Raw genomic sequence first — 13,076 nt, forward strand, 5'->3', positions numbered from 1 at the left:
CCTGTGTGACCCTGCAAAATTAACACTAGATATTCTCATGAAAAACAAAGGGTTTGCTTCATATGACCTTATTCTATTTGCAGAAGTAATATTCTCTTCTACTCCTACTTAGGAAATATCAAGTACTGGAAAAGGCAAAATATCTCTTCTTTACAAAAGTTAACCAATAAGAGAATTACATGCTACTGCATGGAACAGATCCTTCCTCCCTTCTGAGACCGACAAGAAAATCGCATAAAGGAGTACTAGTTAAGGTGTGGTCCATAGACGAGAGACTATCTGTGAACGGTTTGTGATCAGTAAATAGAGAAATTGATGGGTGGAGCATGTGGGTGGGCTCCTGTAATCACAGCTAGGAGAGAGGATTGCTTGCGTTAGAGTCCATCCTGGTCAATAACGAGATACTCTCTCTAAAAACAAAACAAAACGAAACGAAAACTCAGCAGGCCACCAACCAGGACACTCCCTAGGTCAAATGACCGAGCCTCTAATTCTGTGATTGTTGTTGCTGTGCGCACGTTAATAAAACAAACAAACAAAAAGTGAAGATGTTTAGAAAGTTTACAGTACTTTGGCATTGTCCTGATAATCCAAGCTCCTGATCAGCAGATTCTATTCAGCCAGGTATAGGGCAGTTCGAGTGTTGTCAAATTTGTGATTCCCATGAGGCCAGGCTGCTTACTGGTAATGCATAAAGGACCACATCCTGGTTCGCGAAGAGTTTGAGGGTAGAGGAAAAGGAGGGAGAAACTGATCCTTCATCACAGGTAGTTTGAGAGCACTGATGTAAACTATAGTCATACTTTTGTAGTATAATTGATTATTATCCTCAATAGATCATTTACACTAAGTCGGAAAAAAGTGGAAACATCAGATATGTGGGATATGCGTCACCTTGTACATTTCTCAGCTGGAAAAGTGTAAAACATCTCAATTTTGCACCTCCCTTTTCAAACGTGTCTTTGGCTAAATCAATGTTGGCTCTAACCGCTCGTCCTAGAGCGAGTCCCGCCATCTTGTGGTTGAAGATGTTGACTGCAACAGAGAATAGCGGGCTTTGACATCAACAGTTCTGATTGGGTAAAAAGACCCTCGTCTTGGGGTAGTTCTCTTTTGAAGTCCTAGAGTCCGTCACACACAAACGCCTTCTTCCCGGTAAGTCCACTGTAAACAACGGAATGGACTTTAGGGAAAGGAAAGGAAAACGTGTTCTTTAAGACTCTTTAAATAGCGTTTTCACCCATTAGCAGAATTCTCTGATTCATGAGCAGCGCTAAGTAGATATCGTGTGCGTGCATTTTGAATGAATTCATTTCTACACTATTTTATAGGAGTATTGAATAGTTGGGAATTGGAACCCCTCCAAGGGGAACCAAACATTGTCGTTCAGAAGAAGACAAAGAGAGATTGAAATGAAGCTGTTGATTTCAACACACAAATTCTGGTGGTAGATGAAAGCAAAGCAAGTAAGTTTCTCCGAATCCCTAGTCAACTGGAGGTAGAGACGGACTGCGCAGGTTAACTACAGCTCCCAGCATGCCTGAGGGGCGGGCTCAGCGGCTGCGCAGACTGGCGCGCGCGGACGGTCATGGGACTTCAGCATGGCGGTGTTTGCAGATTTGGACCTGCGAGCGGGTTCTGACCTGAAGGCTCTGCGCGGACTTGTGGAGACAGCCGCTCACCGTGAGTTGCCCCGGCTTCGCGCCTGGCCAACCTCATGCCACCCAGACCATCGGGCCACACTCCGGAGTAACTATTTTCTGATGGGTCTCGGTCAGGTCTCCCAGAGTCTCTGGGATGTCCCTGGAGGCTGATGCCCGCCGAGGTGTTGGTCTGATTCCTAGCGCGGGAAACTCGAAGGTTCTGGGGGTTGTTATCTGGTTCAGCTACTTTCCTGCAATGAGGGAACTGAGGCCTAACGAGGGCGAGGGATTTGCGTAGGGGCCTACAGCTGATAGGTGACAGAAGCCGGAGCTGGACTCCAAGGGTACAATCTTCTAAGCTTCTAAGTTACTATCAGCCCTTCCTGACTCTCACGACAGTGTCTAAACAAATACTGGAATTTGGGGCACGGACAGGAAGCGCCGTGGAGGCTCGGAGAAGGAGGAGGACGTGGGAGTGTTGGAACAATACTATCTAGACAGAGAGAGGGTAGGTGGGGGCAGAGGACATACACAGCGGAGTGGAGGTGGAGGAGGAGGATAGCATGGCCCAAATCGAAGGGAAGCGAAAGCCTTGAGAGACGAGAACCTGTTTTAACTATTGGAGTTAGTCATGGGTTCTGTATTCCGTAGACTGTAAAGTGTGGGAATAGAGAGATTAAAAAGAATCAAGAGGTTCGTGTAGTAACATCTGCTCCTCAGAGACAGTTTTCAGCCCATTGTGAGTTCTGATTACTGATACGTTCAGAGGTGGTGCTAGAAATGACAACCACTTCTTGGTAAAGTGAATCACACCACTTTTTTATTGTTCTCTTTATGAAGTATCCGTGGCGAAATGACTGTCCCTTTCCACTGCTGCCACTAAATGAACGTTATCTCTGTGGTACTTTGCTCATCAGCACGAAGACGAAAGTAGACATGATGATCTGGGGCATTTAGTGCTAATGTTCTTTGATCCTGTAAAATAAGTTTTCCTAGGTGTAGTTTGTCGCAATTATTACCTCCTCAATGAGGCTTTTCCTGATGTCATCCCATTTTTGAATAAATCGTGAGCTTCCTAAGAGAATTGCCATGTCTTATCCTTTTATTTACTGTGCTTAACACGTTCACTCTGCAGGCACCAGTACATGGCAGTTACTCAGTTAATGCTTGTGGAATAAACTGAACACATTAAAAACATTAATACAAAAAAGAAAAGTTAATAATGATTTCTTTAGAGCATTTCCCCCAGTTTAAAATACACTTGAAAGAGGTGTGGTAATATATGTACATTGTTAGTGGTTATTTGTTTATAAATTAAATGGAATTCATGGCATATAAAGTTGCCTCAACTTACAAGTCAAAAACAAAGGACTGCTCTGCTATTTGATGAGTCTGGAACTAAATAGTGGACATTTGCAAAGAATAGGAAAGACAGAGCCCTGGTTCTCAGTTTCTGATGTGATACAAGAAACCAATAATAAGCTTCAGAAATATACTGTGTAAATTAAAATACCCTAAAGCCTGATTGGGGAAGTAAGTACTCCTAAGCTGCCAGATGAGGAGTAGTCTAGGAAAAAGTTTTGTGGAGAAACAGATCCTAGTTGACATTTCTGTAGAACGGTAGGGACATTGTTTAGTAGCCAAAAGGATATCCTAAATGGGTATAACGAGGAAGTTTAGAGCAGATTTGGGAGTGTGGTAAAGAAGAATAGGGAGGAGGTGTGGCTGGTTGATTTGACTAACTGGGTGCAAGGTGAAGCCCAAGGTACAGGCATACTTGCGATTTTTTTGTTTTTAAGGGTAACTTTCTTCAGGGAGCCTTTTGTGACCCCTACACCAGGTTTCACTGTGCTATGTACTTCCATAGAATCCTTACTTATAAAAAACATGTATTTATATACAATGACTTGCTTAATTGCCTTATTTGCCTTCGTTCTCCAACAGACTAGGCTGTAAATTTCTTGTGGAGAAGGATTATATTATTTATCCTGTATGCTTAACACCAGTTTAGGGCTTGTCAAGTAATGGATGCTCAGTAAATATTTGAGGGAGGAAGGGAAGAAGGAAGTTGGACAAACTGTTGAGAGTTTGGCATTGATATGTATTTTAATATTAATATCCTTTCATCCCCATTGGTATTTTTAAAAATTAAAGATGGGAGTCATGATTTAGATTTTTTTTTTGGTAGCCCAAATGTCCAGAACAGTGCTAACTGATGAGGATAATAAAGCAAGCCCTTGACCTCAAGGAGCTCCCAGTCTGTCGATGGTGTGCAGCTTAAAATGGGAAGTGGGCAGTGGTGTGAGGGAGTTATCACTCCATTTCTCCTTAGGAAAGGAGTCTCTGAAGGAGGTAGAAGGATAAAAAGCAAAAGAAATGAACGGGAATAAAAGTGATAGTGATAAAGTAGGAACTTGATGGGATAAAAACGAATACAGGGTCATGAAAGAGAATGACATTTGAAAAGGAGAAGCACAAAGTGAAGAGTCTTTAGTATCATTTTAATAATAATTCATAATGGTTAAATAAAGACCTGTGTGCCAGGCACTGTTCTCAGACACCTCACGTGTATTATTTCATTTAAATTTCATGACAGGTGTATGAAGTAAGTGTTGTTATTTTCACCATTTGACAGATGAGGAACCTGAAACTTCATGTTAAGTAACTTGTAGGTGGTAGTGCATAGACTTTAAATCAGGCAGACTGACACTAGAGTTCACATTCATAACCACTCCTCAAATGGCCTCCTACTCTTGACATCTAGACTCAGGATGGACCTGTGTTACAGGAAGGAGAGGTTGTTATATTTAACAAAAGTGTTCAATTTTTCTTTTTCAGTTGGCTATTCAGTTGTTGCTATCAATCATATCGTTGACTTTAAGGAAAAGAAACAGGTAAAATAATATTTCTAAAGTTAATAAGTTCATAAATAAGTATTTGTAATTCTGTTTGTATTGGTAATTTGGAAGCTACAGATTAGAATATTTCTTAAATGCACCCCTTTGTGCACTATTACTTTTCTATTTTATATAGCAACAGTCAAGCTGATGCATATTTATACAATGATGATTTTTGTGAGGTAATATGACATAGTGTTCAGGATTCTTAAAGGTGATTTGAAATCAAGTTACTTTCACTGTTCAAAAAGTGCATTGTTATTGGCTGGACTGTAATCAAAATATTTAGTCCTTTTTATTCTATTGTCATGGGCTTATTAACTACTTTCTCTCTTAAACATTACTAATAAGTATGTATATTTCTCTTTAGGCCAACAACTGTATCCTGTAGATTATTCCAGTCTAAAAATTAGTTTTCATTCTTCCTATTCACTGATGTTTACAGTTGCTTCTCTATTTAGCTTTCTTTTTTAAAAATAATTTTTAAAAGTTTTTTTGAATACCAGAAATCACCTTGCTTTCTTTTTAAAAAAAATGCATATTTTTTTCTGAGAACGCCTCGTAATTTTTCCATTATGCCTTGTGCTATTAATGGATACAATCTGCAGTAACTATTTATCGTTTGTTGTAGGAAATTGAAAAACCAGTAGCTGTTTCTGAACTCTTCACAACTTTGCCAATTGTACAGGTAGGTGTTTTGTTGTTTACGAAGCATAATATCTATTTATTCAGTGAAAAGGTACCTAATTATTGTGCTATTCTCTAGCTTGAGCTGCACCTTACTCTGAGTACCAGTCTTAACGTTTTCCTCAAGGCTCAGCTCTTCAGGAAACATTCTTTTACTATCAATTCAGTATTGCTTTGATGATCTTCTTTTCTGAAGTCCTACAATTTTTAAATTATCTCATTATGTAGTTTAAGATACATACATCTCTTTCTGTGGCTGTATTGTAAATTCCTAGAGAACAAGGACTGGGTTTTATTGATCTTCACTATCCCTTACAGCCAGTACCTTTTAATGAATACTTTCCACTGGTAAAAAGGAAAATCAATTATTGTCTTTTGTGCTTTTTTGACATCATGTCTTTTTTAAATAGGGAAAATCAAGACCAATTAAAATTTTAACTAGATTAACAATTATTGTCTCAGATCCATCTCACTGCAATGTTTTGGTAAGTTAATTATTTTTCTTCTCTCCTTTTGGCTTTGTGAGTTGTATTGATTAATGTTGAACAATGTTGCATTTTGTCTTCCCCATTTTACATTTTCCCTGGCCCTCCCCAAACCATGACACCTGCTTGCTCTCCTTGTCCTCAGAATTCACACAGTGTAATATGTCTGTTCTACTTACTCATGGCACATGTGTAGTGATACCACAATTAAAGAATCCCTTGGCAACTGTTATTCATTGAACTCACGTGCACCAGACTTAAGGTGGGTGCTAGGGGGTATTGCCATGAATAATAGCACAATCCTTGAACTTATAAAGCTTAAAGTTTAATTGGCAAGACAAGCACTGAACAAATAATAATTACAAATGTAAGGAATGTTCCAAGGTAGGGAAGTGGTAAATAAAGGATGCTCTGGGAGTATGTAACCTGAGTAAGTTGATATTCAAGCTGGGAGACAGAAGAGTCAGTAAATGTTAAATAGGTGACAAGCAGGGAGCTAATGTTCCCAGATAGGATGGATTATGCATAGGTCCTGAAGCTAAGGAAAACATGGTATTTTCTGGGAAGTGAAACAAAACAATAGGGCTAAGCCTAGCGAGCCGGTTACATGGCATAAGGTTAAAGATATAAATTTGGGTGAGGATTCCAAGAGCAGTTGGAAGCCCTTGAAGGTTTTAACTAAGGGAGTGAAATGAGGTTTGAATTACAGAGAATGGATTAGAGGGAGTTAAGGAGGGTACTTAAGAGGCATCCAGGAGGGAGAATTGATGGGATTTATTGGTTAATTGGGTATAGGATGATTACTCCCTACGTGGCCTGAGCAGCCAGGTAGGTAATGGTGTACCATTTCCTGAGACGGACCATACAAACAAGCAGGTTTGGGGGCATCCTGATGAGTTACTGTGAGAGTTTCAAAAGAGCCCGTCAAAAAAGATGTGCACAGTGGCTCATGCCTGTAATCCCAACATTTTGGGAGTCCTAGGCAGGCAGATCACTTGAGGTCAGGAGTTCAAGACCAGCCTGGTGAAAGTGGTGAAACCCCATCTCTACTAAAAATCCAAAATTAGCAGGGCGTGCTGGTGGGCACCTGTAATCCCAGCTACTCAAGAGTCTGAGGCAGGAGAATCACTTGAGCCAGAGAGGCAGAGGTTGCAGTGAGATCACACCAGTGTACTCTAGCCTGCGCAACAGAGCCAGACTTCATTTCAAAAAAAAAAAAAAAGATGTGGCCTTCAGAAGAGTGATCCCAATTAAAGATGGTGCTTTGGAAGTGGTCACCTGCATGAGTAATTGAAGTCACGGGAATGGATGAGACTCCCTGGCCAAAGTGCATTGTGGGAAGAAGAGGTTTAGTACAGAGTCCTAAGGAACTTCACTATTTAATGGTATGAAAGAGGATGAGCTAGGATTGGAGACTGAGAAGGGACTACCCTAGAAGTAGAAGGACAGCAAGCAAAGGGAAAACAGAAAAGGAGGAATGAAAGGTCAGCAGGGTCAGTATACCTGTGTAGTCAAGCAGACAGGCAAAAAAAAAAAAGTCTGTCAGATTTATTGATGTGACAGTCCTTGGCTGCCTTAGCAAAAACCATTTCAATTGATATAATAGGGATGTGAAAAAATGCAGACTGTGCTGCTGACTTTGCTTAAGAAATTTGACTCCATAGGAGAATGGGAGGCGTAGGGTGGTTAGTGGATAAGAATCTGCTGCATAAAGATATTTTGTTTCTTAAATGAGAGAGGTTTGGGTATGCCTACTATCAGGGGAGAGAGAAAGTGAGATTCCCTGAGAAGGTGAACTGTTTCATCTTTAGCTGGGATGGACATCTCCATCATATAATAGAAGTAATTAAGGAAAGACCCCCTTTATAACAGTTACTATTGCTAAAGAAATTGTGAAAAGCCAACTTTTGGTGTCTTATACACCTGCAAGGCAGCATTCTGGTTCCTTAGGCCCAGGTAGACATAAATGGAGCTGACTTTTGATAGGTTGTAAAGACTTTCATTTACTCTTGGTACCATGAACATGTTGGTGGTTCCTTTTTGTCTCCTTCACAAGTGAGAGTGGGCAGGTAAAGGAGAGCAAATCCCAGATCCTGGCTATTTCTAAGACCTGGACCCTGCCCTGCCTCAGCACAAGTCTGCCTAGCAGGCCCTCTTACCTGCTCAAGCACAGCACCTGCTGCTTCTCTTATACCCTCCTAACTTTTATTATACTTTTTCTTTTTACAAAATAAGAGATTGCAAAATTTTAGAAGATGCCAACAAGCAGAGAAGAAATACCACACTTTATTCCATAATTCAGAGATCGTATGTTTGTGTATAAATGTATTTTTTTCTAGTCTTTTCATATACAGACTCACACAATTTAGGTTTGAGATGATATTTTCTTTCTTCTTCTTCATTTTTTTTTTTTTTGAGATGAGGTCTCACTTTGTTGTCCAGGCTTGAGTGCAGTGGCATGAACGCGGCTCACTGCAGCCTCAACCTATGGGACTCAAGAGACCCTTCTGCTTCAGGCCCCTCAAGTATCTGGGACATATGTATGTACCACCACACCCAGCTAATTTTTAAATTTTTTTGCAGTGATGGAGTCTCACAATGTTTCCCAGGCTAGTCTCAAACTCCTGGGCTCAGGCAGTCCTCCCACGTCGGCCTCCCAAAGTGCTGGGTTTACAGGCATAAGCCATCATACCTAGCCTAATTTGATTTTTACATCTCAAACACAATGTTTGGTACATGGTTAAAGTATAACAAATGTAGGAAGGAAGGAGAATGATTGGTGAGATGGATATTTGTATCTAAATTCTCATGTGCTTATGTCTTTTCTGCCAACATACAAAGCAAAGCAGAAATGTCAATAGTATATTAGAAGTGTTCCATGATTGAAATATAAGTGTGAGTCAATCACTAGACAGAATTTCATGTGTATGGATTTTGTTATTGTATGATAACATTCTTTTTGTATTCCTAGAGAGCAACTTCTTCAAGGGCCCGGCTCTATGATGTTGTTGCAGTTTTTCCAAAGACAGAAAAGCTTTTTCATGTGAGTAACAGATAAGTAAAAGAAAGTAGTATATATATGTTATATAAGAAGTCTGATGTTCTGACTTTGTAGATGACCTGTTTTGACTCATCTGGAAACTTTTAGGATTTGTTATTTATACTTGGAGTTTCTAGAACCCCATAAGGGTATATATAACTGGTATTTGTGTTTTTTTTGTTTTGTTTTGTTTTTTTCATCCTGCTAACCTTTGATAGGCTCAGTTTGAAAGAGCCCGTTTTCTTCTGTTTCTTTATCTCTGCTTCATTCATTCAAAACTTCTCTTAGCTAAGTGTTGATCCATCTCTTTCTAGCTCTAAAATCACTTCAGTTTCTGCCCTTCTTACCATTTGCTGCTCCTTGGGAGGGAAAGGAGCAAGGTTCTATTGTAACATAAAAGTTTCTACCTCTGTTTCGGCTTCCTCCTTTGCATGCTCTGTGGTATAGCCCATATGCCAGCATGATTGTCTCAGCTTTTAGTCTTTCAGAAATTCTTCAAAATCAGCCATTTGCTAGTATAATCCCTCTTCTTATCTTGAGAGCCTTTATGAATTGAATTTCTTTTGTACTTGTAAAATTGCCATTTCATTGCCTTTGCAGAAGGGAAAGGAGCTTAACGTGTATGCTTGTTTGTCACCTTGAGACAGAACACCCTGGGCATTTTAAATGATTACAGTAAGGAAAAAACAACTATAATGCATTTTACTGTGTAAAATGAGGTATAGCTACTTTTAGAAAGTTCAAAAGTTACCTTTATCTAGGTTCACTAAAGTGTCCATCTGCCAAAAGTATAAAATGAGGTATAGCTACTTTTAGAAACTTCTGAAAGTTGCCTTTTTCTAGGTTCACTAAAATGTACATCTGCCAAAAATATAACCACCAAAGGTACTACTCTTTGATTTTTTTTTTAAAGACTAGTCAAGTGTCCTATTAAGAAAAGGGGAAAGAGTAGAACAAGAAATTCAACCTGTAACTGACTGTGAACAGTCAATTAAGATAACTGACTACCTTCAGACCAGCCTGGTCTTTGAGGTTTTAATGTTACATCAGTTTTTTTTTTTAAGCAAAATTCGTTCTAAAATTGCAGAAAGATGTTTTTCCTAGATGTATCCAGTAGATGGAGCTGTTGACTAAGGATGCTAATGTGTGCAATAAACATTAATAGTTTTCAAGACATGCTATCAATTCTTAATTATTTATATTAACAGAGAGAAACAGCACAAATTATTTATGAGTGCCTACTCTTTTTGTTGTTGTTGTTACTTCCTTTAAAAAATGCAACTGTAGGCCGGGCACAGTGGCTCATGCCTGTAATCCTAGCACTTTGGGAGGCCGAGGCAGGTGGATCACTTGAGGTCAGGAGTTCAAGACCAGCCTGGCCAATATGGTGAAACCCCATCCTTACTAAAAATACAAAAATTATCCAGGCGTGGTGGCATGCTCACAGCTACTCGGGAGGCTGAGGCACGAGAATTGCTTGAACCCAGGAGGCAGAGGTTACAGTGAGCTGAGACTGCGCCACTGCACTCCAGCCTGGGCAACAGAGTAAGACTCTGTTTAAAAAAAAATTTTTTTAAATGCAATTATAGATATTCTCAAGAATTTTGTTTTAGTTAAAGGGGTAAGTAGAAGCAAGTGATTTTTAGTCATAAAAGACACCTGTAGAACTTTTTAAAATCAGGCACATTCAGCACTCACCACTGGAGACTTTGGTCCAGTAGATTTGGGGTTGATTCTGGGTATCTGTTTTTTCATGTTCTGTAAGAAAGTATAATTCAGTGCCGAAACCACTAGTGTTTAATATAAGGAAGACCATGGGCATTTCCAAATTTGTTAAACAACCAACAGCAACTTAGTTTGCGTATTAAATAATAGCAACTCAGTTGTGATTTAGAATAAAAGTTGCTGATGTACCAAGTATTTTGTTGTACTTTTGATTTCTGGATTAATTTTGAAGATCATGCAACTTACATTTCCATATCCCTTTACTGATGATTAGAGAAACAAAAGAAGGTATACATTTGTAAAACCTTTTAAAAACATTTACATATTTATTTCCTTTAACTTTTACAACAATCCCGTAGGATAATTGGGACAGATATTTATTACTATCCTCATTCTATAGTGGAGAAAACTGAGATTCAGGCTGAGTGATTTGCTCTAAATCTCCCAGCAAGTTTGTTCTAAAGATAGGACTTTGGGTTTTAGACTATGTTGTAATTTCATATAATAGTTTTACTTGTTTATCTTACTGTTTTTCTCAGACTTAAAGTTTGAATTTGGTGAACACATGCTTGATGATAGTAGATGGGCCTGTCAAAAATACTTTGGAAGATGGAAGAAAGCACAAAGTATTGACTTTACACATATACTTAAAAAGTTATATGAAAACGCAGTTTTAAAAATTGGAACATCTTCCTCTTCTCTATCCAAATATTACCCATTCCTTAAGATTAAATTGAAATTAGAGTTCTCCTTGTTTTCTATAGGAAATCAATTTTAAAAGACATCTTTCTTTTAAAGCTTTTATAGGTATATCATGGTTTGGAATCAGGTCAAATGCAAGCAGTTTGTGTCTTAAGTTACATTCTACAAGTGATTTTATTTATTTTGTTTGTAAGTTGATTATCTAGAATTCTAACAGGTATCTATCTCTGTAGGTATGGTATTCTAAAACTAAGTTAGGTCTCCAAGATGAGTCATCAAGCATACACACACACACAGACACATGTTTATGTCAATAGTAGTATAAAATCGAACCATCTTAAATAGCATCATTTCCATGGGACATAATATACCATTATATTTTCTACTCAGAGTATCCGGAAGATGTCTCATAGAAACTCTCTCTCCATAGCTACTTAAGGAGATAAGGCAGAGATTAAAGATTTTGAGGGGGTCCATTGGTTAGGGCTCCTTGGGATGGGGGACAGCTGTGGAATATGACACAGAGAGAGAGTTGCATAGAAGCTTCTGGAGCTTCTGGACCAATTAATTATTCCCATTTAGGATTTAAAGCAGCTGAGCAGGTTGAGGAGAATTCAGGTTATTTAGTCCAGTGGTCTCTAACCTGCTTTGATTGTGCACCCTATCAGTTTAAAAAATTTTTGAGCCTGCTTCCATATATATATATGTTTCTTATAAATTATTTGCATCTCTCATTATACCAGTGTGCCTTATAAAAACTACATACACACAAAACAGATCTTAAGATAGTGAATTAAAAATTAAATGGGCCAGGCATGGTGGCTCACGCCTGTAATCCTAGCACTTTGGGAGGCCGAGGCAGGCAGATCACGAGAGGCCATCCTGGCTAACATGGTGAAACCCCGACTCCACTAAAAATTCAAAAAATTAGCCAGGCATGGTGGCGGGCACCTGTAGTCCCAGCTACTCAGGAGGCTGAGGCAGGAGAATGGTGTGAACCCAGGAGACGGAGCTTGCAGTGAGCCGAGATTGTGCCACAGCACTGCAACCTGGATGACAGAGCGAGACTCCATCTCAAAAAAAAAGTAAATGGAGGCTGGATCCAGTGCCTTGTGCCTGTAATTCAGCACTTTGGGAGGCCGAGGCAGGATGACCACTTGAGGCCGGGAGTTCAAGACCAGCCTGGGCAACGTAGTGAGACCCTCTCTCTATTTTTAAAAAATAAAAGTAAATGGAAATAGAAGTTTTATTTTCTTCCTGCTCCGGAAATTCATGCCTTTCCTTTGCAGAGGACTGTTGTAGTGTCTTGAGGAAGGGAGTGTCCTGGTGTTACTTGCAGTATGGTCTGGCTCCACTGGCTTTAGAATTACCTGGGATATTTATTAAAATGCAGATCATTAGGCCATACTTAATGAATCAATGGAGGTAGGGCCTGGTTGTCTCCATTTTTGATACATTCTTTAGGGGAGTTTTATACACATTAAAGTTGAGCGCCACTGTTGATGGGCATCTCTCTTTTTCCTTGGTAAGCCTGATTGTCTCTTCACAATTTATCGAACTGATACCTTTGAAAGGGATTCAGGGAGGAATATGAACCCCTACAGTCCTATTCCTTTTGTGCCATAGAGGCAAAGATGTGTATATATGTGTGCATTTTTATGGGAATACGTTTTCTTTAAATTGTCATAGGAGTCTCTGGCAAAAAAAAAAAAATTGGTATGGACAACTGATGTGAATTATTATGTAACCTACTAGTTTTCAGAGAAAACCATTATAAGATTCTTAACCCCAAGGCTCTATTGGGCATAATGTAATCTTCTAAAATGATATAGAAAGCATTTCATTGTAGTGTGAACATTAACTTTTATTTTGTGGTTATCTAAAAGTATTGATTGAA

General features: G+C 39.2%; 1 protein-coding gene across 6 annotated transcripts in view; it reads left to right on the plus strand.

Moving 5' to 3' along the window:
• The first annotated feature begins 659 nt into the window (after positions 1-659).
• Positions 660-13,076, plus strand: part of RPP30 (ribonuclease P/MRP subunit p30) — a 37,452-nt gene continuing 25,035 nt past the window's right edge. For 4 of the 6 annotated variants that reach the window (XR_008669226.2, XR_010135268.1, XM_063710312.1 and 1 more), the window contains exons 1-6: positions 660-767; positions 1,332-1,683; positions 4,482-4,537; positions 5,172-5,228; positions 5,638-5,712; positions 8,684-8,755. Coding sequence is in view for 4 of the 6 variants with exons in the window: in XM_063710312.1 (XP_063566382.1) it covers positions 1,602-1,683; positions 4,482-4,537; positions 5,172-5,228; positions 5,638-5,712; positions 8,684-8,755 (342 nt within the window). In the remaining 2 variants the exon portion in view is untranslated. Of the gene's footprint in view, positions 768-1,057; positions 1,684-4,481; positions 4,538-5,171; positions 5,229-5,637; positions 5,713-8,683; positions 8,756-13,076 lie in introns of those variants that run through there. The other 2 variants (XM_004049781.4, XM_055353835.2) reach the window with 2 other exon arrangements.

The sequence above is a fragment of the Gorilla gorilla genome, chromosome 8 (assembly GCF_029281585.2).
Source record: "Gorilla gorilla gorilla isolate KB3781 chromosome 8, NHGRI_mGorGor1-v2.1_pri, whole genome shotgun sequence".
NCBI lineage: Eukaryota > Metazoa > Chordata > Mammalia > Primates > Hominidae > Gorilla > Gorilla gorilla.